General features: G+C 49.2%; 1 protein-coding gene across 2 annotated transcripts; it reads right to left on the bottom strand.

Moving 5' to 3' along the window:
* Positions 1 to 1,308: 1,308 nt before the first annotated feature.
* SERPINA4 (serpin family A member 4) lies at positions 1,309 to 10,358 on the bottom strand. 2 transcript variants are annotated; one of them, XM_036071862.2, is made up of 5 exons: positions 10,238 to 10,358; positions 7,609 to 8,274; positions 3,610 to 3,883; positions 2,635 to 2,794; positions 1,310 to 1,853 (listed from the first exon to the last, which is right to left on the bottom strand). In XM_036071862.2, exons 2-5 carry the CDS (start codon positions 8,255 to 8,257, stop codon positions 1,653 to 1,655), a joined length of 1,284 nt encoding a protein of 427 aa, XP_035927755.1. In that variant the 5' UTR covers positions 8,258 to 8,274; positions 10,238 to 10,358; the 3' UTR covers positions 1,310 to 1,652. The 2 variants fall into 2 exon arrangements, with proteins under 2 accessions (XP_077934876.1, XP_035927755.1); XM_078078750.1 differs by lacking the exon at positions 10,238 to 10,358 and having other exon boundaries at positions 1,309 to 1,853; positions 7,609 to 8,268.
* Positions 10,359 to 26,326: the final 15,968 nt, after the last annotated feature.

Here is a 26,326-nt window from a genome sequence, read left to right as displayed (position 1 = left end):
ACCCCAGGCCCTTTCACCTGACCCACTTGAATCCACCCACCCGCCTGCCTCTATAGGGGCAGAGATGACAGTGTCAGCCTGGGCCGGACTTTAAAAAACAGAATTCAACTTCTCAACAGGTGCAGGGGGAAATGGACCAATATTTTCAGTAACGTAGCTGCTTTTCAGCCAATCAAACCAGGGGATGGAAAGGAGGGTCTGCATTCCTCTGAGCATGGGAGGGCGCGGGGTCCTGTAGCATTTCCAGCGCCTTGTCGGTGTAGCTCAGGGCCGGTATGATGAGCTCAGCACTTTCCTCCTCTGGGACTTTCCTTTACCAGTGTTGTCCCAGGTTGTCCTGTCCAGCTCAGGGCTGTATTTTAGAGGCCAGGGGAGAGAACCTCAAAATCTCCCCTTCCCACCCTCTCTAGCTTCCTTCTGCAACAGCTTTTCCCACCATAAGCAAGTAGTCTGTCTCTTGCCCTGATTTCCTGGGTTCCCACAATGACCTATTCTTGTACCTGTAGCATGATGTGGGCCAGGGACCATGTCACACAAAGCCTGGATCATTGTAACTCTGGATCAGTCATCTCAATGCTGGAGGTGGCCCACAGCCTGTCTCTCCAGTCACCAGTGGAAATCTGGGTTTGTGACAGCAACTGACCAACAAGAACACCCCCAGAGCCCTGCCTGGGGAAATGCGTTTGCCATATATTACTGAGGTTTGGGACAAACACAGCCAGGATCTGTCGGCCTGCCTCTTCCTGTGGGAGGGATAGAGGTTTCTTCTCTAAGACTCTGGGTGGACCCTGCGCAGAGAATTCACCCCACATACTACGGACATCTGAGTGGAACCATCTGGGTAAGCCCCTATTAGCCAGGTGAGGAAGCAGCCTCAAGAAGGGAAGAGATTGGCCAGAGGCCCTGGAGCACATCAGCAAAAGGGCAGGATGTAAGTATAGGCCCCCAGGCTCCAATCTCATGTTCTTCCTTCTTCTGCGGTGCATCTGTGACCATGGCCATTGATCCCGCTGGACCGGCCACATCTCCATGGTCAAAGGAGGAGGCAGAGCCTGTGCCACCCTGGGGGGTGCTGCCCGTCTTGCTGGGTCTTCCTCACTAGGTCGCTATGGCGGCCACCTTGACTCGTGCTCTCCCAGCCAAGGTCTTCAGAGCCCCTGCTCTAGAAACAAGGCATCCACCTTGCCGGGGACAGCCGGCTGCCCACATTTCTTCCCCTTACATATACACCTTGCCAACCCCCTGGAACTTGGAGCATCTCACCCCCATGTCTGGGACCAGCTATGCCAGGGCAGGGTAGGGCAAACCCCAAAGGGATGGAGAATAGGGATACATTTATTGAGTACCTACTATGTGCAAGGCACCAAACCAAGCTCCTCATAGCCATCATTGTGTTTAATCCCTTCAACCACCTGGCAGGGTTTCTCCCACTTTCCAAGGTGGTGCTCAAAGCGGTGAGATGATCTGCCCTGAGGAGCTGGGTGTCCAGTTCACACGTATCTCACACCACCCACATCCCTCTCCCTCACCAACAGCTTCTGCTCTGGACTCTAAGGATCTTCTGCGTCCCCCACTCTGAACATGGAGCTGCTCACACTGAGACCCCCGGGCCACACCCTCCTGCTTGTAACAGAAGAGCCAGCTCTGGGGGGCTATGGCTTCGTGGGGTTGACAACCTTGCCCAGGAAAAGGATGCTCTGGGTGTTGGTGGAAAAGATCGCCACGAGGAAGGGCCGGTTGAACCGAAGGACTCTGCGATTGTGCTGGGCAGACATAAAGGTGATAAAGCTGCCAGTGGCCGCTGCCGCCTGGGTGCCAACCTCATCCACCTCCAGAATGGCTTTGTGGAAACTCTGGGAAGGAAATCACAAGTGTTACCTCCAAGAGAACATGAATCGGGACTTGGGGAAGACTGGAAGACCCAGAGATCACTGGAGATCAACACTGCAGGTCACTGCTTGCCAAACTACTTGTTGGGGGATCTCACAGAAAGCATGTCTACACTGGGTGGATCTGTGAGCTGGAAGACCTCTTATTTATAGGAACAATTATTTCTATCAGCAACTGAAGACTTACTATGTGCCTAGGGCTCTTTTTAAATTCCACAGCCACCCTATAAGGTTGATGTATTATGGCTGTTTTACAGATGAGGAAAATAAATCCAGACACTCACTCACCCTTGAATGCCATAAGGGGAGGACCTCAACTCTGGAATTCAACTCTGCAACTCAAAGCTCTACCCTGGAGTGCACTTTTGTCTTCTTAACTGAAGTCAAAATTCTCTTTCTTTCGTCAGAAAGACCTCTGATACACACACACCCAGCCCAGCCTGGTCTGTATCCTCCCTCTATTTCTATCAATGCATTTATCACCCTCCGTTGTGATCTATGAAGCTCACTTGGCTGTGAGAGCTCCCTGAGGACACAGACTGGGTGGACACCATATCCCCAGCACCAAGTACCATGCCAACACATGGTGGGTTGGTTCCCAGATGCCCATCTCTGTGGGTGGTTGAATGAAACCCAGGCTCTGAGATTTCATGTGTTGGCAGAGAGAACAACACCACCCAGCAGCTCCCAAGGGGCAGAAGTTCCCCACCAAGTCTCCAGGCACTGATGACCACGGATGACTTACCTTGGACACCTGCAGTTTTCGCTCTTTGGTGATGCCGGACAGGTCAACCTGCTTTGAGAACAGGTCCATGAAGCCCATCTTGGGCAAAATCTGATCTAATTGATAGGCGCCAGAAATGGAGAACTTGGGGAAATGCAGCTTGAGCTTCTTATAAAAATACCTGAAGGAGGCATCGGGTTAGACAAGTGAGGGACCCCAGCACTCTGTGCTCCTCTCAACTGGCCCCACTCACTCCATCTGACTTTGTTTCAGTGCTCCCAGGAATTTAACGCCAGGCCCCTTTGCCCTCAAGACTGCTGTCTGCAGGACCTCCTCCCTTGGGAGCTCATCTTCAACAGAGCTGGCTTTCTGGGGACATGCCAGGTGCCCAAGGAGATACGAGTCTCCCTGTGTGGTAGCTTTGCCTTCGCCTCTGTTGGGGTCCTATGGTTTTCACTTATTTGGGACCAGATGATTTCTTTGGCTAGAATTCCTCTATCTCATGAGCTGTGCGAATTTTCTATCCACCTGTGGCCTTAGGCTGAGACCCTTATCTATGGTTGGAAATTTTTCCCACTCATAGCCCCAGGGTGATAGAAAACTTCCTTGCTACTTCCTTGGATGGGTGTATGGAGTTTTTTTCAAGTCCCTCTATACTAGGCACATTGATCAGAGGTCTACCCACTCACTGCACAGTTGGGCAGACCCTCAGAGAGCCAATGTCACTTCACCCAAGTCTCGGGCAGTGTAAGGGCTACATCTAGAACCAGGACTCTTAACTCCTAGTCTGGTTCTCTTTTCACTGATAGGGGCAAAATCAGATTTCAGATGTAACAGGAGAGTTCATCATCTAAGGAAACCCATGGAAAGTCTTAAAGCAAATAAGAATGCTTTCATAATTTGGCAATCATCCCCATGTGGCGCACTGGCTTTCCTTAGAAGGGTCCATTTGAAGGGCAATCTTGCAGATTCAGCACCACGGGTCACATTGATTACCTCTTCTGAAGCAAGTTGTTCCACCTTGTTAACATCTCTGGAGTCAAGACCTCCTCCACCTGCTTCATTTTCCCTTGATCAGGAAGGATGAAAAAGGCCGTCATGTTTCCTTGGTAATCCATCCGCAGCACCGAGCAGGGCAAGAATCTGTCGTGAAGATACCAGTGGTGCTGCGTGTCCTGCAGCATCATAGGCACCTTGACTACTGTAGTCTCATCAACATAGAAGTCTTGGGAAGTGGTCATCGAGGGAATGAATGGTTTCTCCCACAGAGCTGAGGGGAAGAACGAAAGAAGGCACAGGGCACCTGTAGACCAACAAGCCAACCGTCCAGCCAGGGAATGCCTCTCCTACAGTCGTGGAGACGCACAACTTACTATTCCATCAAGGTGCACCATTTAGATCCTTCAAACTTTGACCTGCCTAAGAAATGGATCTCTCAGGGCTCATTTAGATTCTAAAATGTGAGATACAAGAGGGTATCAGCAACATTGTTTCATGTCTCCACCATTTTTAAAACAGATTTTATTTATTTGCTTTAGAGAGAGAGAGAGAGTGAGCAGGGAGGGACAGAAAGGGAGGGAGACAGAGAAAGAATCTCAAGCAGACTCCGCACTGAGCGTGGAACCGGACACGGGGCTCGATCCCATGACTCTGAGATCATGACCTGAGCTGAAACCAAGAGTCAGACATTTAACCAACTGAGCCACCCAGGTGCCCCGTGTCTTCACCATTTAATCTACATTGCTGCACTTACATTTTTTTTGCCAACCTGATATTTATGTAGTGGTAGCTTGTTACAACTTTGTAGTGTACTTTCTTTGTTAAAAATGAGGTTGAGCAATCTTTTATATGTTTATTGACCAGCTAAACGTCCTTTTTTTTTTTTTTAATGTCAGCGCCAGTTCATGTTTTTCCCCTGCATTTGTGTAGGGTTGTTTCTTAGTGATTTGCAGGAGTTCTTTCTGAACACTAGTTGTCTATCAGTTGCGTGAGTTGCAAATCCCTTGTCTCTCTCTCTGACTTGCCTTTTCACTCTATTAGTGGTGTGTTCTGGTGATTGAAATTCTTAACCATAATGCAGTGAACATATTAGTCTTTTCCTTTGTGGTTAGGTGTTCTGTGTCTTGTTTAGGACAACTTTCCCTTCAAGGTCATGAAGATACTCTCCTATATGATATTCTAGAAGCTTTAGTCTTCCCTTTTGCAAAAAGGACTATACTCCACCTAGAATAAATACTTATTATTGGTTGAAAGGAGGGGTCCAAAACCATTTTGTTCCCCTTGTGGGTACCTAGTTGTCCCAGCACCATTTTTTAAAATCCACTCTTTCCCCAATGCTCCATCATGGTGGTGAGCGGGGGATGCCAGCTTTGACAAATATCAAATGTCCATGTATCTCTCCATGGGATCATTTCTGGGCTCTATTCTGGCCTCACTATTCTGTCCCATTTGTCTATTTGTACTACACAGCCTAAATTAATATAGATTTATGATAAGTCTCATGCTCTGGCAAGCAAGTTTTCCCATCTTAACTATTCTTGGCCTTTTGCACCCCATATACATTTTAGAATCAGCTTGTTAACTGCCACCAAAAAGGATGAAAAAACCTGTTAGGATTTTGATTGGGATTGCATTAAATATTTAGATTAATTCATGAGAGAATTTATATCTTTACATATTAAGTATTCCTTTTCATGAACATAGTATATCGTATTTTTAAAAATTTAAGTCTACTTTAATATCTCTCAAGATAATCTTATCTACAGAGATCCTGTGAATCTTTTGTTTGTTTTCTTCTAGGTACTTTTCAGTTTTGAAGGTAAGCCACAATAGTTCCACTCTCTCACCATGTAACCCACAGTGAGGCCTGGGGCTAAATTTACATCCCAAAGGGTTGGGCAGATGTGTCAGAGGGCAGGATGTCTCTATCTCCTTCCTATTTCTGGAGAACCTCTCATTCTCAGGCTAACAACACTAACCCAGCTGGAGCTAGGTCTCTTTCAGGAAGAGAGCACCCAAACCCTTCTTTATGGTCAGGGCTTTGGGTAAGATAATGGTATATACTATACATTTAAATTATATTTCAAAAGGAATGGCTTGTAGAATATTGTGTAGCCATTAAAGTGAGATCTAAATAAAGTTTTCAATAGCATAAAGCTACACACACACACACACACACACACACACACGCATGCATGTAAAACCTGGTAAATCTGAATAAAGTCTGTAGATTGCACCAATGTCAATTTCCTGGTTTTGCTTTTGTATGACAGTTATGTAAGATGTTATTTAAACTGGATGAAAGGTACACAGGATCTCTCTGTACTATTTCTGCAACTTCCTATAAGTTTATGGTCATTGCAGAATTAAAAATGTTTTTGAAAAAGTTTTCAGAGGTGCATGAATAATTCCATGTGTAAAATGCAAGTGATGACCAATTTGGCTGGATTGTTAGTCTGGGACTGTTTCCCAGAATCTGTTCCCTATAGATTCTGGGTTCAAGGTGGTTACAAGTGTGAGACTGGGAGGTAGATGTGAAGCAACTACCACATGCTGAAGGTCTTCTCAGGAAGGAAGATGAAATGATGGACAGACTTAGTGGAGCCCTAGATGGAGACCTAGTGGTGCTCCAGGTCATCCATGCTGACCTCCAAGTTCATTGTCCAACACTAGCCCTCCAGACCAACGTGTCCCTAAGCTGCCACTGGGTGCCCAGCATGGGCCTCTCCACAAGCTCCCCCTACATGGACCCACTGTCATGGCTGGATGTGCCTGGCATATATTTCCCTAATAAGTTCCAAACTTTCACCTGCACCAAGGACTTCACTCTGTCCCTCCAACCCTGTTTCCTCCAGGCCTTCACTTGCACACAATTGTGCAAGGTCCAATTCCTATAGCAATCCCCTTTCTCCTCTGATGGAACACTGATGATACACACTGTATGAATCTGTCCCCACACTGTGATTTCAACTGTTAATATATGTGTGTGAATGGAAGACTGGAATGAATTAGGTGAAAATGTTAACACTGGTTGCCTCAGTGTGGTAGGATTATGGGTAATTTCTATTTCTCTTTTATACCTTTATGTGGTTTTTAAATTTTTTTTATTTTTAAAGATTTTAGTTATTTATTTGAGAGAGACAGAGATAGCGACAGAGATAGCGAGAGAGAGCACGAGCAGGGAGGAGAGGGAGAAGCAGGCTCCCCACTGAGCAGGAAGCCCAATGCAGGACTCGATCCCAGGACCCTGGGATCATGACCAGAACTGAAGGCAGACGCTTAACCGACTGTGCCACCCAGGCACCTCCTTTATGTGTTTTCAAGGGTCTTCGAAATGAGCATTGTTATCATTAGATTAATTACGATTACTCTAATTATTTATTGAGTATATATAATGGTCAAAGGTCAACAAACTTCTTTTGCAAAGGGCCAGAAAGCAAATATTTTAGGCTCTATAGCAACTATTTATCTCTGTGGCTGTGTGAAAGCAGCCAGAGACAATACATAAATGAATGGGCATGGCTGTGTGCCAATAAAACTTTATTGACAAAAGCAGGTAACGCATCAGATGTGGCTAGAGACGGTAGTTTGCTTATCCCTTTAGGCCCTCTTCTAAGGAGTACACACAAAAATGTGACATAATTTGATCCTCAAAATAAAACTCTGAAGGAGGGACTCTTATTATCCTTACTTCAAGCAAACAACCTGCCCTGTTTACATTGTTGGTAAGTGACAGAGCTTTGATATGAATCCAGCATTTCAATTTGTGCATTTCATACATTACTGTTACAAAGAAATAAGAAAATATGTCTAAAGGTATGAGGAAACCTCAATACTACACAATCTTAAATATCTGATGCTCTCACATGAATCTTCTAAGGGTTGCTTGACCCTCTCTGACCCCATCCATCCACTTTCTCTTTTTTAAATATTTAATCCATCCATAAATCAGAAGGAGAGGGAAGATAGAGGATGCACCAACAAACCAACTCTTACCTTTGAAGTAAATGTAATTCACCAGCACCATTGTGACGTCTGTGCTCAGGTGGCTGACCAAATCCACAATTTTCCCTTGAGTTTCCTCCTTGACGTGGTCATTGATGAGCTGGGTGGTGCCCACAGAGTTGTGGAAGTTGGTGAGGAAGAGTTTGGATTCATAGAAGGCCACACTGTCATTAAGAAATTCCGGAAGGATCAGCAGGTCCTGGCTCAGGAACAGGGCACTGCCCATGTGCATCTCCAGCCCGTCACCCGGGAGCTGGACAGTGTGCAGGAGGTGCTGGAAGCCCTGGTGGATGTCCCACTCGGACAGCTCCGTGAGGTTGAAGCCCAGACCCTCAAGGATCTGGGTCTGGCTGTGCGAGCGGGCCCCCAGGGACAGCATGGCATAGGAGGCAGAGATGCTCAGTGGGGAAAAGAAGATGTTGCTGCCAGGACTTTGGGAAGCCATCAGGTGGTAGAAGTGGAGAGCAAAGGCTGTATTCCCCGGGGCAATCTTGAGGCTGGGGGAGCCCTCACCTGTGCTTGGAGCCTCCTGATGGGGGCTGCCAGTGTGACCCTGGCTATAGTGCTCAGGGTGCAGCTGACCATGAGAAAGGACCAGCAGTCCGACCAGAAGGAGGAGCAGGTGGTTGGCAAGATGCATCTTCTGCACTCTCACAGCTATAGGAGGAGAGAGAGTGCCTAGGCAATTCCCCAGCAGATCGCCCAACCCTACTGAGAAGTCGGGCAAGGCCAGGGCCCCAGGGTGATAAGTGACACCGTGAACTCTTGCAGATGGGCCTGTGGCAGTCTAGCAAAACACCCAGCACCTTCCCAACGTGTGGTGAAGATGATATTCTGTGGCAGTGCTTTAAATGAACAAAGCACACTCATGCCCCCACCTACCTGCATTTCTATCCTTCTGAGCTCTGCGAGGCACTGGGCTCCTTTCTCATCCCAGAGACTCCAAAAATGACTTAATCAGGTCACCTAACTGGTAAGTATCTGAGCTAGGGCACAAAGTCCCCAGACTCAGCCTGGGGCTCTTTTTACCTCTCATGTTTATTCCCTCAGCCAAGTGACCCACTGCAGCAACGGTGTGAATCACCAAAGCTTACTGTAGCATCTACCCCACCGACATCCATGGTGTGCTTTACACTTTACAACATCATTTTAATGCCATTTTGTTTGAGCCTCTTACCTAGGTAGAGGTCAGCAGATGCCATTTTGTTTGAGCCTCTTACCTAGGTAGAGGTCAGCTCCATACAGATACGATCACTGACATTCAAAAACTGATCTGCCCAAAGTCCCAGGAAAAGGATTGGTCTCTTTTCCTAGTAAACTTAACTTGCCCAAAATAGGGTGCTCTATTTTCTCCACCAAATCTGCTCTGCTGCACCAAATGGATCTACCATTACTCTCTGGTTCTCAGCCCCAAACCAGGTTGTCATCCTTAACCTGTGTCTGGCCTTCCATCCCCTTACCTCATTCTATCCTTCTGCATGTCTGGAAGGCTCTTTCCTCAACCCCTGAGCCTCTTCACTGCTATGACCCTCACTCAGGCCTCCAGTGTCGTTCACCCAGACCAGGGGTCAGAAAACTTTTTCTGCAAACGGTCAGAGAGTAAACGTCTTTGGCTCTGTGGGCCATATGGTCATGTTGCAGCTGCCCAACTTGGCTGTGTTGGCTGGAAAGTGGCCACCCACAAAGCAGGCTTGTGTGTGGCTGGGTTCTGGTGAAACTTTATTTATGGACAATGAAATATGAATTTCATATACTTTTCATAGGTCACAAAATATTGTCCTCCTTTTGATTTTTTTCAACCATTTACGAATTTTGTATTTATATTTATATCTTATATTTATGTTATATCTTGCATTCTTAGCTCAGGGGCAAGACAAAAATAGGCAGTGGGCCAGATTTGACCCATAGGCCGCTGTTTGCTGAGACCTGACTTAGACCACTGTTGTTTCCTACCTGGTCTTTCTATTCTATTTTCTTTTCTTTTCTTTTTTTTAAAGATTTTATTTGTTTATTTGACAGAGAGACACAGCGAGAGCGGGAACACAAGCAGGGGGAGTGGGAGAGGGAGAAGCAGGCTCCCCGCAGAGCAGGGAGCCCAATGCGGGGCTGGATCCCAGAACCCTGGGATCATGACCTGAGCCGAAGGCAGACGCCTAACGACTGAGCCACCCAGGCGCCCCTCTATTCTATTTTCTACCCCGGAGTTGGAGTGTCCACTTCACTCACCAACTTAACGCCAGTCCCCAAAGCATGGCTTCCTACCAAGCTATAATACCGTCTCCCGCCCTAACCCTCACATGCGTATTTCTCTCTGGCTTTGCAGCGAGTTACCCAGAATTCCCCTCTGTCAGGCACCCTCCAGAAGACCTGGGTCCTAAGTCATGTGTGGCCTTGCGGGAGGCTGTTTCTGGGCCTGGACACCAGGTCCCCCACTGGTGTGATGAGAAGGCTGATGCAGTCATGTGTAGGGTCTTTCCAGCCTTAGGATGTGTCACCTCTAGGTCTTTCCTAGTCTTAGCACTGAAAGTCTTATGTTCCAGAACTCCCAGTCCTGGGCAAACTAGAAGACTGGTCACCCTCCCTTTCAAGTCTCAACTGCGGCCCTCGGAGAGTTACTCACGGTCGGTCCTGGTATGGTCCCCCGGGCAGGTGTCTGAGCGCTAGAGGAACCCAGGAACATGGCCTGGATTTATCAAGCCCAGGAAGGTTGGCAGAACTTCTCAGCACCACCGGCACCACCTACCACCTCCCCTATTAGGTAATTATTAATGAACAGACCTATGGGTGCAGCGTGGAGTCTCAACACAGAGAAACTTCACTGAAAGCTGGCTCAACCCCTCCGGGGATGACTCCCCTTCTGTCCGGGGGGACTCCAACAGAGCTCACCCCTTGCTGTTTGTGTCATGCACTAAGGTTTGCCTGGCACATGCTTCCCCCTGAGGCCCAGGGGGCCTGTTAGTGGATGTGGTCTCCACATTGCCCCTCATTGGCCATGTGAACTCAGACACATCTATTCCCTTCTCTGGGTTTGTCATGCCCCCCAACCCATCCCCTACCACCTCATAAAATGAAGAGATGGACCAGACCAGGGGTAGCAAACCTCAGTGCCTTCACAAACCTGGGAAGGCTGTTTCCAGGGTGACATAATGAGGAATGGTAGGCATGTGGGACTGGAGAGGGTTAGCTCTCTGCAGCCATCAGGACCCATCAGGAGGGGCCGGATCCTGCTCTGGGCCTCCAGTTTTCAATCCTGGACTATGTGATTGCTCAGGAACTTTCCAGCTTTAAAGGTACATGATTCAGTGATGGAACCCTCTGAGAGACCACGTGTTGGCCTTCAAGGAGAATGCATCCCAGGGTCAAGGGTGGCATGGGGTGGGAGCAAACCCCTCCGTGGGCCAGGAATCCAATTGCACACTTCCTTTTTAATTATGGATCTTGAAGCTGCTTTACGTGCAGTGAGCGGTGAGCCTGGGCACCCTTGGACCATTCTGGGGCAGTTGAATATGTGGGTGACATGTGGCTGTTTCTTAAGCCCAATGGGGAAGGAAGCGATGTGGCCCTCGGTGTCCTGAATGAGATGCCCTTGACATTCAGGCCTCCTCTAGTGGGTTTTTCTGAATGTGTCTCCAGGTGCTTGGGGCTTTGACTTGAGTGGAATATATACCACTGAGCAGCAAGTTTGGCCTGCGAGCCCGGAGCTGGGCAGAGCAGAATGGTAGGGAAGCTACAAGCACAGATTTGGACCCAGCTGGCCTGGGGTCTGCATCCCAGCCTGTTGTTGGGCTCTGAGAAGTTCAGGGGTGTGTCCAAGTTCACACGACAGAAATGCATCAACCCCAGGGCAAGAGAGGAACTTGCCATGCCAGGTGAGAGTGAGAACTATTACCCATTTGCATCTCCTCTCTCACCACACACATGCACACACACCCCCAGCAGGACTGTCCTTATCCCATTTTACAGATAAGAAAACGAAAGCCCAGAGAAGTTGCTAGCTCAGATTCCAGAGTTAGACTGAAGCCCGTGTTCCTGCTCTGCTTGGACAAATCTGCCATTCCTCTAGAATATCAGCTCTGGTTTTGTTCTCAGCTGCAACCAACTTACTAGAACACGTGTGGCACAGAGGAGGTGCTCCATCAATATTCACCGAGTAAATGAATGAAGGCAAGGTGGTTACCGGTTCGTGAGTGTGAAAATCAATTATTCCCTTTCCAGAGTCAGCAATTTGGGTTTTGCTTCCTTAGTCTGGCTTCTGCAGTGAGTTAGAGCCCAATGCAGCAGATTGCAGGAGATAGTGTGTGCTTGGGACAGCTGGAAGGACAGGTGTCCTGACCCCAGTGTGAACACATGGCGACTGCCCTTTGGCTCCTGGACCCTGTCCCTGCAATGCTCTGGACGGACCTGGGCTTTGAAGTCAGATAGACAGTGCTGCCGCTGAGCTGGTGAACCTCACTCCACCTTTCTGAAACCCACTTTCCTCCCCTGCCAAATCAGGAACAATCACTAATTGGAAAGGCAGACGTGAGGGGACCGGGCATCCACAAATGTGCTGGGCTCCACCTCTGGTTCCACTGTGTTTCCTTCTTTCCTCCTGGCTTCTTGCACTGGTGAAGAGCAGGGACTGTGGGGGCTCAGTCCCCACCCCGCCACCAGCTGCGTCACTTCCTCTGCTTCTCCTCTGTAAGCTGAGGGCGATAATTGTTCCAAGTCTCAGGCTTGTCATGAGAAGTCAGCAAATTCGTGTCCGCAAAGTGCTTCGAGTAAGTGTCGGCAACAGGGGGTGCAATATAAGTGCGAGTTACTCTATCGTATTACTTTAGACAGTTTGTACGCTATTTATTTATCCCTAAATGTGTAAATATGGCTAAATCAGTGTTTTTAAACTTTTTTTTTTGCATTGTGGTCCTGACAGTATCTCAAGAAAGCCTTGGACTCTCCCTAAAACATGCACATACTCTCAAATTTTCTTGAATCACACAAAGTCTGTGGGGTCCCTGTGTGCCAGGAACCATTTTCTCCCACAGGAAACATCCTGCATAATGGAAAGATAGAAATGACCTTGAGATCCTTAAAGGAGTCACTGCCTGAGAGCCTGGAGGATGGGGACTGATGGCCGGCAGCTCTGGCAGCAGGCCGGGCTCGGCCACTAGCTTGGAGTTTGCTCCCCTCCAGCATCTGGCTGCTTCTTGTCCTCAGGCCTCTGCGTGGGCTTAAGGAGCGTGAAAACCTTGCATGGTATACCCCGGAATGCCAGGAGTTTCTCATTCACTGTCTGTGAGGTCTAAGAAGGCAACAGATCATGTCACAGTCAGATTTGCACCTCTGTATCAGAATAGGACTGGCCCAGAGAAGATGCCTCATGGAAGTCAGTGAATGAATGAGTGAATGAATGAATGAATGGACACCAGAGGCTCTGCTCAAATCTTGGGCGGGGGTGCACTCCTGAAAACAGCAATGATCTCAGCAAGTACCTGTTTAAATGATAGAGGAAAAACTCTCTGACCTGGAAGTCCAAGGTGGAACAGGAGAAGCACGGGGCTTGACCATTTATCTCTGCCCCCCAGAAATGCTAGTGGATTTCACTGCTCCACATGGGGCTGCTGCAGGGGCAGGGTCGAGGTCCCTGAGGGGGAGCTGCTTTCCCAGCATCTGAGCAGCGACCTGAGCTGTCCCACAGTCAAGAGCCCTACTCCCTTGGGACCCTCCCTCTGTCACATTGCAGCCTGAGACCCAGTCCTTTGCAGATGTCCTGGTTTCTTCCTCCTCACCACTCCCGATCCCTTTCTCATTCCCTGGACTCCAGGGAGAGCCAGGATCTTGCCCTCAAAACAGGCTGTCATTGTTTTTCAGCTGACGGTCCATGTAATAATGGTTGCTAGGAAAAATCGGGGAATGTGCAAAGTCTAAAGAAGAAAAGAAAATCATTTGTAAACCTGTCATAGCTAGATTTAGTTTATTTACTTCCAGTCTTTTTTAAAAAACGGGTGTGTGAACATATAGAATGTCAACAATGAGGCTCTTCCTGTCTTGGTTTTGATGGAAGCACGAAGACAAAAAATGCTACCGTCCAGAGACATCCCCCCCCCCATGCAGAAATTTCACAAAAGAGGGTCAAGAACTGGTCTCCTGACACTTAAATGCTTTACTGGCACGAAGGAAGATTCAGAAGTGGGGAGAAGGTGCAGACAGGAGAGGGATTACAAAAAGAAGGGAGCGGAGGGCCCCCCCGCCCACCACCCGGCCCTGTCGAGAACAATGGGGTCACGGTCTCAGGGCCAGCATGGTCCCATTCTGGTGAGGGCCCTCTTCCTGGTTCCCAGACGGCACCTTCTCGCTGTGCCCGCACATGGTGAAGGACAGGAAGCTCTCCGGAGCCTCACTTTTAAGGGCACTAATCATTCATAGCGGGTCCACCCTCCTGACCTAATCACCTCCCAAAGGCCTCACCTCCTGACATCATCTTTGGGGGTCAGGATTTCAACCTGTGAATTTGGGGGGGACACAAATATTCAGACCACAGAAAAGGCCTTCAGTGGGGGCATTCATAAAACACAACGTGCACCCCTATAATTGGGGGGGCCCAGTGCACTGGGGCCTGCTGCTTGTCTGAAACATCTGCCAGGTGCCGGTGGGCTGGTCAGACTTCCTGGGGACTCACTGCATCTACTTCTTGCTCCTCTCTGACTCATCACCTCCCGCCTGGCTTTGAGCTAGGTCGATACGCATGTGCCGGGTTACGTAGTACCGGCAACAAACCACCCCAAGTTTAGTGGCATAAAAGAGCATCAGGCATTCAAACCACCACATCTTATGTCCCCACTAGATTCTGGGCTCTTTGGAAACAGGGACAGAATTTTATTCATTTTTCCCTCTGCGTCTGTCCCCTTCCCTCTAACGTTCGACGTTCAGCCCAGAACAAGCCCTGTGTGGGGGTCTTCTGTTTGGTGATTTAACCATGTTATGTTCTCCTAGGGATCCTACAAGGTACGCTTTCTCCCACTAACCAGAGGAGCGAGTGGAGGCCAAGAGAGATTAAATATCTTGCTTGTGCTCGCACAGCTGGTACATGGGAAGCTGGGGTTTGAGCCCAGTGATAGCTGGGCTCAGAGCCCAAGATCGTAGCCTCCACTTTTGACTCTTACTATTAGAAATGGGGTGATTAACCTCAGCATAGCAGCCAGCCAGTGACCACGATGCCCTCCACCACTTTTCCTCCAAGGGAACTGGGCTTTCTTTAACTGGGTGATGCTGGGGACTGACAGCCACTGAGGGAGACACCGTGTGCCACCCGGACCCTGCTAATTCCTGCAGCCACTCTCAAGGTCACAGGATGGAGACATCTCCCCGGTAAGACCGCACGCGGCTGAGAAACTGAAGGATTCGCTGCTTTTTGCCCAAGACCGACGTTCCTCAAAATGTGGCCTGGGGTCCTCCATAAGGGGGTACTTGTTAGAAGTGAAGGACCACAGGCTTTCCCTCAGGTTTCTTGAGTAAGAATCCTGGGGCTGGCTTAGAGTGGGTCCAGGAATTGCATTTTAATAAGCTCCCGAAATGAGTCTTGAAAAATCAGCCGCTGTGGAAGCAAGGGCTTTGTGGGGCGTAGTCCCTGTAGTTTGACATTTCACCACGAGAGGGCGCACCACCACTTCTTAATTGCACAGGCGGCTCCTCGGTTCCTCTGCTATTCTGAAAGACCATTAAAGCTAGCTCATTTAGGCCAAACACCTCCTCTTTCAGAGAGGGACAGAACTTGTCCAAAGCAAGTAAGTGGCAGAACTGGGCTCAGGAAACAACGCACAGCTCTGCGCACACCACCACAGACCTCCTTCCCCTCTGAGCTCAGACTTGACTACAGCTTGGAGGAGAAATAAAAACACCCACTGATCCTTGCATCCATTCATTCACTTCCTCAATCATTCCAGCTATTTACCAAGCTCCATCATCACGAGCAACATCATTATGTCCTCGTTTGCGGGCTAAGCAGATGACTCCAAGTTAAAGCAAGGGGTTGCAGTGGGGGTACAGGGTTCCAGAAGGGGGAACAGCATGTGCAATGTCTTGCAGAAGAATGAGGCATGGAACGATGACGGATGCAAAGATGCCAATGTGCCTGGGGGTCAGGACATGAAAGGCAGGCTGGTGGGAAAGGACAGGGAGAGGTGGGACTCAGGGATACACAGGTGCATAAGACGAAACCTTGACCCTAGGGGGCAGGAGATAAGGTCTGACCAGGAGCAGCAATAACACGAGATAGCCCAGGCAAGGTCATAAGCCACAGAGCAAGGGATTAGAAAGGTGACACAGGGGCGGGTTTCATGGAGGAGGTGACATCCAGGTTGATCCCAGTTTGGCTTGATTTAGGGTGTTTGGCTCCTTTCTCTGATTTGGCAGAGCAAGTATTATCTTAGCCATGAGAGTTTTCTATCTGACCCTGAGCAAATTATTCCAGAAGGTAAAAATCTTTCTGATTGGAGAGGGAAGGGAGGAGGTGAAGATGTCTGCTCTTCAAGGGCCAGCTTCATCTTCCAAACTCTGTCTCTCTCTCCAGCATGGCTCCAGCCCACCCCAGGCTCTTCTGCAAGCACAGCCAGTTTGTAGAGCCCAGAGCAAAGTTTAGGCCTTGAGCCCCCTGCCCATGAACCCGGGCATCCCTCAGCCCAGAGCCCCCTGGATCTCAGCACTTGAGGGCTGATGAGGGTTGTGGGATAATAGGAAGGAATGGGTTTTATAAATGATTGTGCAGATATGGAGGATTTACAGCAGGCCCTCATAACAGAATCTGATTCCATTTTCTGATGTTTGGCTGCTGAGGGCTTTTAAGCCTTGTCCCTCCATCTTGCCCTTTCTGCTCCTTTCTGGGAAAGTTGATGAAAAATTCCGTTGGCGGTAGTTCAAACCCTCCCCCAGCCCCATCCACCAACCATCATCAAAACCCCAAGCCAGCCTTCCATAGTTTCTCAAGCTGTTTTTGGACCATCTTCGGAGGCTGCCCTGGTCTCCCCAGAAAGCTTTATTATTTGAGTAGTTAACTTTTTCCTGCCCTGAGTAGATGTGTGGTGTCATCACTCAATGTCCATACTCAATTTTAGGTGGGGATGGGTTATGAGCTGAACTGTGTGGCACCCCCCACCTCTCCCCTCCCCCGCCATCACATACTGAAGTCCTACCCTCACCCCCAGTGCCTCAGAATGGGACTATATTTAGAGACGGGCTCTTAAAAGAGGTAATTAAGTTAATATGAGGTCATTAGGATAGCCCTAATCCAATGTGAGGGGTGTCCTTATAAGAAGAGATTGGGACAGACACACATAATGGAAAGGCCATGTGAAGACACAGAGAGAAGACAGCCATCTACAAGCCAAGGAAAGAGGCCTTGAATAAATCTATTCCTTAGGGCCCTCAGAAAGAACCAACACTGTTGACACCTTGAGCTTGGATTTCCAGCCTCCAGAGAAATGAGACAATAAACATCTATGGCTTAAGCCCCCAGTCTGTGGTGCTTTGCTCCGGCAACCCGAGCTGACTAGGATAGAGTTTAACCCGCCTCTGGTTCTCAATGACCCTTTTCCCCCAACACACTGGGCAGTCCTTTGTGCCTCTGTCCCTCAGACTGGGACTGATGGTGTCACTGATTGGAGGCAAAGAGTCCCTCACCTGAAAGTGGAGTAACAAGGACCTAGAGCCTTGTGGCAGAAGCTAGAAAGGCAGTTCCCAAACCACCACGGCTGAGTCCTGGGATTGTTCCTCCCATGGTCCGGTGGTTCTGCGTTATCTTGGATTCCATGAGGTTCTCTGACAGTCTTGCTGTCCTTCCAGAACATTCTCTTTTGTTTATGTGTCCTAAGTCTCTTGGCAGCCAAAAGGGGTGTAACTAACCCAGTTGTTAAGCTGTTTCACAAATAAGGAGATGATTTTCTCTTAAGTTGGGCCGACATTCTCTGTCAATTTTGTCCATCATGTGAGTTTGCTCAATAAGCCCATCCTTTATAGCTTAACCATCATTTGGCTTATGCTCCATGTGAATAATCATAATTATCAAGGTAGTAGCACTGGGTGAGGCCCTACCCCATGTGCCTGGAGCATAACAATCCGGGTCTTTCAATTAGGGCTTGAGAAGGAATCAGTTCCTGTGGTGAATTCAATATGGCTTCCAAGTCTTGTTGCTCCTCCCATCTGGAGGTCAGGCTATTGCCCCTCCCTCTGAGTCAGGGTTTCCCTTGTGACTTGTCTTAATAATGTGGAGGCTGAAGTTGCACTGTGTAACATCCGAAGGTTGAGCCTTGAGATTGGCCGCTTCTGCTTTCACGTGCTGAACGTTCCTTCTTGGAAACCAGTTGCCACATGAGACTCCCTGGGACCACTGTGCTGTCATAAACCAGTTGCCACATGAGACTCCCTGGGACCACTGTGCTGTCAATGGAGAGAGAGGCCTCATGATGGAGGTGCCAGACATGCAGATGAAGCTTCCGAGGACCTTCCAGCCCAGCCCAGACATGGTCTGAGTGCCTCTGAGTGACTGACCCTGGCCAGCATCACACACATTGTTCCAAACAATCCCAGGCTCAAGGCTTTTTAAATGTCTGTTCTTTTTCCTTCTTCTTTTTGGAAACTCCAAAGCACAGCCCAACACCACACCTGGACAGATGACGTTCTCATGATGGGGAAGGTGAGGCCTGGAGAGAAAGCGCAAATGCATGCATTTGCTTGTCAGCCCTTCGGGAAGCATCAACTATGTGTAGGCACTTTGCAAGGCTCTGAGAACTGAGCATTGAGTGGGACAAGGTCCTCACCCTCATGGAACTTACGTTCTAGCCAGGGTGATGGACAGTAAACACAGAAACAAATAATAGAATTTCAGATCGAGGTCAGTGCCAGAAGAAACACAGTGAGGGAAGAGAGGATAAAGACTGATTGGGACTGCGGTCAGGGAGTCCACTCTAAGGAGGCGGCAGTTGAGCCAAGACCTGCCTGAAGGGCAAGGACAAGCTGTGGAGACAAGTGTGGCTGAGGGAAGAGCGCCAGTTGCCCAAGACACACGGGGGGTCAGCAGCTGAGGCAGGTGGCGGGGCATCTGAGCTACACCAGCAAGACTGAAGGCTCAGCTCCCGTTGCCACGGAAACCTTCTTGAAAAGACAGTGATGTCTCTCTTCCCCACTCACCATAGAAACCCCAGAGAGGGAGACAGGGCGAGGGGGACAGAGCCAGTGAGGTTGCCGACCTCCAACAGGTGTGCGGGCAGAAGACAAATAGCATCAAAGACAGTTAGCTGACAACTAACCATGCATCAGCTGAAATGACTGGTTTCGGGACAGGGATGGCTGGGCTGGATGTGCCTGGTGGTATTTGATCAAAGTAAGTTAAAAAAAAAAATTAGAAAGAGGCCACAGTGTTACTTAAACGACAACGTTCCGGGCTGTGATTAGTGACACGCTGATGAGCCTGGGCAGCTGTGGGAGCTGCTGATAATCTGCTGATAACGTGAATTTTAGTCAAGAGATGGAAGGGTTTATCTCCCCTCAGCTGGAGGGCAGAGAGAGGGGCAATGTAGCTGGGAATGGGAGTCAGGAAGCCTGAATTCTGCACCACATTCACCAATGATTGCTGAGTGGCCTTCGGCAAGTCACTTTCTTGCTCTCTGCGTCAGTTTCTCCATCTGTAAATCAAGGTGGTTGGATCGGTAGGAGATTGCACACTGGACTGTCTCAGGCACCAGGTTTTTAACACGATGATGAAGCAGGCCACAGGTGCATGGTGGAAACCTGACGTCAGCTCCACAAAGACAGATTTCCAACTGCGCTCGCTCAGGGTGTATTGTCAGTACTTGGTGGCGGCCATGTAGTAGATGCTCAGTAATATTTATTGAAGGTACACATGAATCTGTGTACCCAATCTAATGACAACTCCAACAGACCTTCTTACTATTCTAAGGAAGCTGGAACTTTTTAATGTGAACTAACCCAATTTTTAAATGCGGACCCCTAATTTAAGCGAGTTTTTAGAATCTGTACGTGTGAAACAGTACAGTTTGCATGGGTTCCGCCTGTTTGTTGCCTGTTTGCCGTGACCTTGGTGCAAATCTTCAAGGCCTTTTCCAGCTCTGCATTCTCGGAAGAAAAAAAAAATGTTTATGACTCACTCGGTCCCATAAAGTATTTGAGGCCGGTTTAGGGGACTTGTCTGGATTTAAATTTAAAGGCAAAGCATTTAAAAATCAGACTCACAATCAAGAAAAATATAAATTAAATCAGAATTCTTGACAAAGCAATGATAATAATAATAATAAAAAAAAAGAACAAAACTGAGGACTTACCCTACCTGATTTCATGATAGTATAAAAAAAGGCACAGTAAATGAACAGAAACAGGATGCCACAGCTCTAAGATCAAATTAAGTGCTTGCTTACAAGCTAGAACATTTCACACGACTATTTGCCTCTAAGCTGCCTAGAGACCACAGTCCCCAGGGTCGGGCTCCCTCCATTGTCCTCACCGCTCATCTGGACAGGGACGCAGCCCTGCTACTGAAGGAGACTTCTGCTGTCGGCAAGCCCATGGCTCTGGCTGGCTGCACACCTGCCAATTTCTGCTTCCCAGGATGCAGCGGGGAAGGACTCTCAGGATGGGCAGAGCAGGTTGCTTAGAAGGGCCTCCCTTGGGGCAGAACGCTTGGCTGGGGTCAGGATGCTCAAAGGGCAGCCTCTCTCTGTCGGCGTTAAGTGGAAGGAGAAGAAGGAGCTGTGTGTTCAAGCCTGTCTCAGGTTGGGGGAGAATCAGGAAAAGGGGGGCCTTGGGATTGCTCCATGTGTGCCCCCTGGGAGGGAAGCACCAGCTTGAGATGTGGGGCCAGAAATGCACTTCCTCTTTGCTTCCTTGCCTCCACTCCTGCTGTTCCCTCTGCCTGGAATGGCTTCTCCTCCTCCTGCTGGTCAGGAGGCACCACCTTCCCTTGTCCCCACCACCCGCCCACAGCTCCCAGTGCTGAGTAAGAGATGCTCCTTCTAGGGCTTCATATCATTCTGGTCGTTGTAGGTCAGAAATCGTCAATGCTGGTAATTTGTATGGTTCATTTTAGTATGTAGAGCATTGTGTCCTGCTTGTCCCACTCAGCATTAGGCTGTGAGTAATCCCCCACATTAAAAAACTCTTCCAAACATCCATAATATCCCCTCTTCAAGATCTGCCATCATCATTGGTTTAGACAATTCCCTCCCACTGGATACTGCAGTTACTTATGAATTCTTTTTCAGCCTTCTGTGATTATGCTGGGTGTACATCCTTAGACCAAAATGCCTGCCCATTTCCAATTTCTTCCTTAGGACAGAATCCTAGAAGTAAGAGGGTTTTGATACTCTATTAGTCTCCTGGGGCTGCCATAACATAGTACCACACATGAGGTGGTTCACACCAACAGAAATTTATTCTCTCACGGTTTTAAAGGCAAGGAAATCCAAAATCAAGGTGTCACCAGGCTCATGCTCCCTCTGAAGGCTCTAGGGCAGGACCCTTCCTGATCTCTTCCAGCTTCTGGTGGCTCCCGGTGTTCCTGGACTATGGCCGGATCCCTCCAGTCTCTGTCCCACCTTTACATGGCTTCTTTTGTAGGTCTCCTTGTGTCTCAGACCTCCCTCTGCCTGGCCCTCTGTTTGCTAGATGGGGTGCTGCCCGATTCATGGATTGTTTAATAAAGCCAATTAGATCTTTGAAATAAAAAAAAAAAAACAAACTCTCTCTGCTTTTTTCTTATAAGGACACCTGTCATAGGATTTAGGACCCACTGAATAACCCAGGATGATCTCATCTCAAGATCTTTAATTAATTACATCTACAAAGACTTTTTTTCCCCAAAAAAAGGTCATATTCACAGGTTCCAGGGATTAGGACTTGGACATATCTTTTTGGGGGCCATATTCACCCCACTACAGATACCCTTGCTCAACTGCCTTCTGTGGAGAAGCTCTCCCACTTTACACACCAACAGCATGTACCAGAATGCCCGTTTCTGTCACCTCTTACCAACGGCCTTAGGAAAATTCTTTGCTTCTTGAAGGCTCAGTTTCTCCTCAATCAACCAGGAATAATAATTCCTGGTTCTCAGAAGGTCAAAGGAGATCGGGGCCCACCGTGGATGTCTGCAGGTTACCCTTCAGGTGCAACTTCGGGGCGCCACCCCGGAGCACATAGGGCCGGCTGTGAGCACAGCCAGAGAAGACAGCCCAGTAGGAAGTGGGGTGTCTGAGGGAACTCCCTGGCAGGCAGCCAATGCCTTGGAAGCAGATGGGGTCACAGGAGGTCTTGGCCTCAGGAAACAGGTGCAGAGGGCTGGGCCTGGTGGTCTAGAGATTCTTCACGTGGCAGCCTCGCTGTAGGGCCCAATTCTTTGACTCTTCGCACTTCTGCCTGCAAATAAAATGCAAACACTCTTTCCAACGCATGCCAGGCCAGCCTCCAAGGCAATGTGGCACCAGTGGGGTTCGGGAACTGCTGCAGCACCTGGAAGGGGGCCAGCCCAGCGGTGCCATCTGCGGGCTGAGCATGTGCCCTGAGGTCAGAAGTCTACCCCCCAGATCTCCCCAAACCAAGGCTAGGTGACCAGGCTCACAGAAGTCCCAGATGTGGAGAAATGTTATAGATGAGATATTAACCAGAGAGAAGGGAAGATAATAAATCCACCTTGTTTGTCCTAAATATAGACGAGATATTTATATGATAGTTACAAATCCACCTTGTTTGTCTTTAGTGTTATAGACGAGATATTTACCAAGTTCCCTGGTCAGTTTTCTATAAAAGACTGACCATAAAAGCCCTCATTGGCAACCCAGTGGGGATCCCTCTTACTCTTTGTTTCTGTTCTCAGCTTCACTTAATAAACTTTTACTTCACTTCACTGTTTTGTGTCCAGGAGAGATTCATTGTTCCACTCAGAGAGAAACAAGAACCCTGCAAGTTTGCAACCTTTAGATCTCTGCAAATTTGCAACATTTAGGTCTCTGTAGAGAGTGTGCTCTGTAGTTGGTTACATCTGGTCTACATGTACTTCTGTCTCTAGAATCTCTGTCTCTCTATGGCTTACATTGTATCCCATTAGATTAGGTTTCTTTCTGGCATGTGAGCACATGCACTCCTGTGCGTACACACACAGGGAGGATGGAGAGAGAACGCAGAAGCCATGACTTTTCTAGACCTAACTTCATGGGGTTTTCCTGCCACAGGAAACCAGCTGGTGAGTGGGCCTCAAGGAGCAGCCAGACATCTGTACGAGTCGTTTAATCAAGGCCCGAGGAGGTGTCTCGCCGAGTGGCACAGATGCAATCAGTCGGCCACGGGTAAACACACAGAGACCCCACAGTGTCCAGCCGGTGAGACAGACATCGAGGGACCCCGGCTTTCTGCAGGCAGCCTCACGTGACTCGAGTCCTTGCCGAGACAGTGTGCAAGTCCTTGATGGGGTGAGGGCCTCTTTTCTCCAAGAAGAACCTTCCAGATCCTTTTACGCTATTTCTTTCTTGGCAGCCCCTGACTTTGCGGTTTGTCACCAGGCACCCCTGAGCCGCTGAGGTTGGGGGTCTCACATCCTTTGCCAGTGGAGGGGGCAGGCACAGGGAAGCAGGACTTCTTCAGGAGTGGCATTTCCTTTGGGGGATTTAATCCCGCCGGTGTGCCAGGGAACATTCAGCAAGATGTGCCGTCCTTCCTGATCACACAGACCGCAGGCTCTCTCCACGTAGAGGCCACCAGAAGAAGGTGACACTTCAGCGGGCTTGTCTTGGCTGAGCCCTAGTGAGTTGAGGCTTTGGGCACAAAAGGAGAAATTCCAGGCCCTGGAGGGACCCCTCCTTCTCCATTCCCAAGCATCCTGCGGTTCCAAGTGGCCACACTGTGCAAACTTCGCAGTGGATAGACCTGCCAACAGGTCTGGCCTTGGTACTTGCTGTTTGCATGCCCAGAAGCAAGAGCTTTCTTGTGGGCCTCAGTTTCCACATCTGCAGATTGAAGATTGCCCTACCTACCACAGAAGGTTGTTCTGCGGATTCACTGGTAGAGGAACCTTAAAAAGCTCTGTGAACTTCAAGTTCTAGCCCAATGTATGGCACGTGGATGCTATCTGACCCCTTGTCAGCTAGTGCCCTTTAGTTGAAAAGCCGTGTTCCCGCTATGTCTTCCCTTTTTTCCAGAAACTCTGCCCTTCACTGAGATCTCCTTTCACTGACTACATCATCAGGTCTCTGAGGGTGCATCCTTGGCCACATACTTCTGGATACGCTGCTTCCCTCTCCCTACCATCACCTTGCTGAGGGTGACCCTGCTGTGTGCTCTTGACTTCCCTCCCAGGGCGTCAGCAGACTGGACCAGGGAAGCACGACCCACCCACAGCTCGTCCTCCCTCCCATGAGGGTTGGTGGTCTACGGAAGGCCCCAGAAAAATGCCTGTCCTGGCCAGTGACCCAGTGACCAGTTGGATTCCCTTTCTCCAAGGGGCACAGGGTGCATTAGCGGAGGGCGATGAGGCTGGGGAGCCATGAGGCTGAGGAGGAGCTGGGGAGGTAGAGGCAGGAGCAGAGGCAACAGAAGTGGGAGAAGCTGAGTCACCTCCAAGGTGGTGACATGCCTCCCTCCCAAAAGCGTGGCAGCTAATGCCTTCCAAGGCTGTTCCCGTTCTGTGTGGGAGCTGATGGTGCCCCTGCCAGGCTCCTCCCTCCCTCCCCGAGTTCCTTGGGGCCCCTTACGATAAATCTCCTTATCGGAGGTGTCCGAGTGTGTCTTTATTTTTTTATTTTTATTTTTTGTTATTCTTAACCAGTCACATACCATCAGAGTTGTAGAAAGCCAGCCCCGGGGCTCCTGCCTTCCAGTGACATAGTAAGGGTGAAATGAGGGGACAGATGAGAAGGGGCTTCCCTCGAGGCAACCACCACGTACAGGCCACAACACCAGCTGATACTGCGCACTTCCATGGCAAACACAAAACTGTTCTGTTGAATCAGCCCCGCTCCCCTCGGAGCTTGGTACTGCTGGCATCACGCCCATTTCCCAGATGAGGAGACTGAGGTTTCCAGAAGTCAACTGACTTTCCCCAGGTTGCCCAGTGAGAAAATGGCAGAGCTGGCCTTCAAGCTTGGTCTAATTCCAGTTTCAGGGCTTTGCATCCCTCAACAGCACCGACCCCCAGTGAGCTACTTGCTTGTCCACTCAGCACAGGGCTGGGGCTTCAGGAATCATCATGTAAACGGCCGCGGCGGGTGGACTGCTCGCTTCAGCATGAGGGAAACTGACCCTTCTGGCTGGGTTATAAGCAACCTGCTCTTGCTCTGTTCCCTCCTGATCGTGCTACTACAAATTATTCCAAATGCATTTTCTGTTAAGTTCTGGGCCTTTCCCCAGGTTCAGCGAGTGCATGTTAGGGTGTCTATAAGGGCACCAAGACTCAGGGTCTGTCCCATGAGGCAAGGAGCTCTTGGTTTAGAGCAGGATTTCTCAGCTCAACACTATTGACATTTGGGCTAGATCATTCTTTGTCGGTGGGCCAGGAGGGGTGCTGTCCTCTGCACTGTAGGATTTTTTAGCAGCATTCCGGGTCTCTCCTCCCTAGAAGCCAGTAATGCCCCCTCAGTTGTAACCACCCAAAATCTCTCCACACATTGCCAAATGTCCCCGGGGAGGCAAAATTGCCCCCATTTGGGACAGGCTGGAATAGAGAAGCCTGAGGTTTTCCCAGCCAGGACCCTGTTAGCTTTGGTTTCTGCCCGAACTTGTGGATCTTCTACAAAGCACACACATGAGCCTTACTTTCTCTCTTTGCCTTTCTAGCCATTTCCCCAGGCTGAGCTGAACCTCTGGGCATCCATCTTCCAGGTACACTTGCATCCCTCATGGAGGGGCAGACACCAGGCTTGGAGAAGACAAGGCTTCGGCTGCCAGCAGATGGCATAGAAATACATCCAGGGCCTCTGAAGACCCGGATTTTTTTCTGTGTGTCCTGATTAAACACCGAGAACCTTCTCCCTCTCCCACTCCCCCTGCTTGTGTTCCTTCTCTCGCTGTGTCTCTCTCTGTCAAATAAATAAATAAAATCTTAAAAAAAAAAAAAAAAAAGGGGGCTCCTGGGTGGCTCAGTCGTTAAACGTCTGCCTTCGGCTCAGGTCATGATCCCAGCGTCCTGCTCAGCGGGAAGCCTGCTTCTCCCTCTCCCACTCCCCCTGCTTGTGTTCCTTCTCTCGCTGTGTCTCTCTCTGTCAAATAAATAAATAAAATCTTTAAAAAAATAAATAAATAAAAATAAAAAAAAATAAACACCGAGAACCAAATAATGTTGGGGCTGAGGGGAGCTTTAATGCCCTGGCTCTCAATTTGGGGTGAGTTTGCCCCTCAGGGGCCATTTGGCAATGTCATTGAGACATTTTGGGTTGTCACAATTGGGGGACTGCGTACTACTGGCATCAGGTGGGTAGAGACCAGGGATGCTGCTGAACACCCTACACATGCACAGGAGAGCGCCACCACGAGGAATGTCATCGGTGCCCTGGTGGGGAAGCCCTGCTTTCTGATGTTATGATGGGTGAACAGAGGGGCCACTTGACTGCAGGGTGGCATCCTACCATGGTTCCGAGACGGGATGAAAACTCTCTGTGATGAAGATTTGCAAGTCCAGCGGGAGTGCTCTGGAAAAGCTGGCTGAACTGGATTGAATCAGCCCCTCCATGCCTGGAGACGG

Source organism: Halichoerus grypus, chromosome 8, assembly GCF_964656455.1.
Source record: "Halichoerus grypus chromosome 8, mHalGry1.hap1.1, whole genome shotgun sequence".
In the NCBI taxonomy this organism is placed as follows: Eukaryota; Metazoa; Chordata; class Mammalia; order Carnivora; family Phocidae; genus Halichoerus; species Halichoerus grypus.
The sequence above is the reverse complement of the archived record's forward strand: the minus strand, read 5'-3'. Positions and strand labels throughout refer to the sequence as shown.

Excerpts from the sequence above, each read along its gene's own strand:
- SERPINA4 (XM_036071862.2), bottom strand. The coding sequence starts at position 8,257 with ATGCATCTTGCCAACCACCTGCTCCTCCTTCTGGTCGGACTGCTGGTC. Across the intron at positions 3,884-7,608 it reads GAATTACATTTACTTCAAAG|CTCTGTGGGAGAAACCATTC; the intron begins GTAAGAGTTGGT and ends TCTTCCCCTCAG. Across the intron at positions 1,854-2,634 it reads GAAAACTGCAGGTGTCCAAG|AGTTTCCACAAAGCCATTCT; the intron begins GTAAGTCATCCG and ends TTTCCTTCCCAG.